The 882-nt window shown below is 44.0% G+C and overlaps 1 protein-coding gene across 1 annotated transcript; it reads right to left on the bottom strand.

The window, feature by feature from the left end:
• Positions 1-559: 559 nt before the first annotated feature.
• On the bottom strand, positions 560-882 carry LOC101980564 (60S ribosomal protein L37a-like). Its single transcript, XM_005364987.2, has one exon. The coding sequence runs from the start codon at positions 880-882 to the stop codon at positions 607-609; it is 276 nt and encodes a 91-aa protein (XP_005365044.1). The 3' UTR covers positions 560-606.

Below are 882 nucleotides of genomic sequence, written 5' to 3' on the forward strand. Positions count from 1 at the left end.
GGTGTGTGTGTGTGTGGTGTGTGGTGTGTGTGTGTATGTATGTGTGGTGTGTGTGGTGTGTGTGTGTGTGTGTGTGTGGTATCTGTATGTGTTAAGTTTAAGTTTTTCTTGTTTATCAGTTGTCAGTTGGTTAGTTCTGTGAGACAGGTCTCTCTCAGCAGCTTAGGCAGGACTAGAGAAAGCACTGGCTTTGAACTAGAGGGAATTCTCCTCCTCCCTTGGTCTCTCAAATGCTCAGATTTCAAGTGTGAGTTAGCATTCCTGGCTACTCCCTTTTTCATGTTTCAGGTAAGCAGAAGCTGTTTCTTTGTAATATGGGACACAAGACTATATCAAAGACTCATGCTACAGCCAGATCCAAATCCCCAGCAACATAGCAACATATCCTCCATTTCTAAAGACTAGTTGAGGTCAATTTTTTTTTTTTTTGAGGTAAAGTCTCTCTAGGTCAAGGCTGGCCTTGAATTTGAGATCTCCTGACACACCCAATCTTAACAATAATGTTTTTACTTTTAGTTTGTTTTTTTTTTACGTAAATTAACCCATTTATTTAGTTGGCTGTGCACTATTGTAGTTAGTAGGCTTGGGTATCAAATGGCAGCACTTTTACTGGTCCTTCAGTTCCTTCAGTCTTCTGATGGCAGACTTCACTGTGACGGCAGAAGTCTTGTAGGTCCAGGCCCCGCCAGCCACTGTCTTCATGCAGGAGCCACAGTGCCAGATGCCAACGGCTCGTCTCTTCATCTTGGTCTTGCCACAGAAGGAGCATGTGTACTTGGCGTGCTGGCTGATTTCAATTTTCTTCACCATTTTCCGGAGGGAGGCATCATAGTGGGTCCCATATTTCCCAACGACCCCGACTTTCTTGGTGTGTTTAGCCAT

Source organism: Microtus ochrogaster, unplaced genomic scaffold, assembly GCF_000317375.1.
Source record: "Microtus ochrogaster isolate Prairie Vole_2 unplaced genomic scaffold, MicOch1.0 UNK1, whole genome shotgun sequence".
Classification (NCBI taxonomy): Eukaryota; Metazoa; Chordata; class Mammalia; order Rodentia; family Cricetidae; genus Microtus; species Microtus ochrogaster.

Bases quoted from the DNA above. Each gene is read 5' to 3' on its own strand.
- LOC101980564 (XM_005364987.2), bottom strand. From the start codon at position 882: ATGGCTAAACACACCAAGAAAGTCGGGGTCGTTGGGAAATATGGGACC.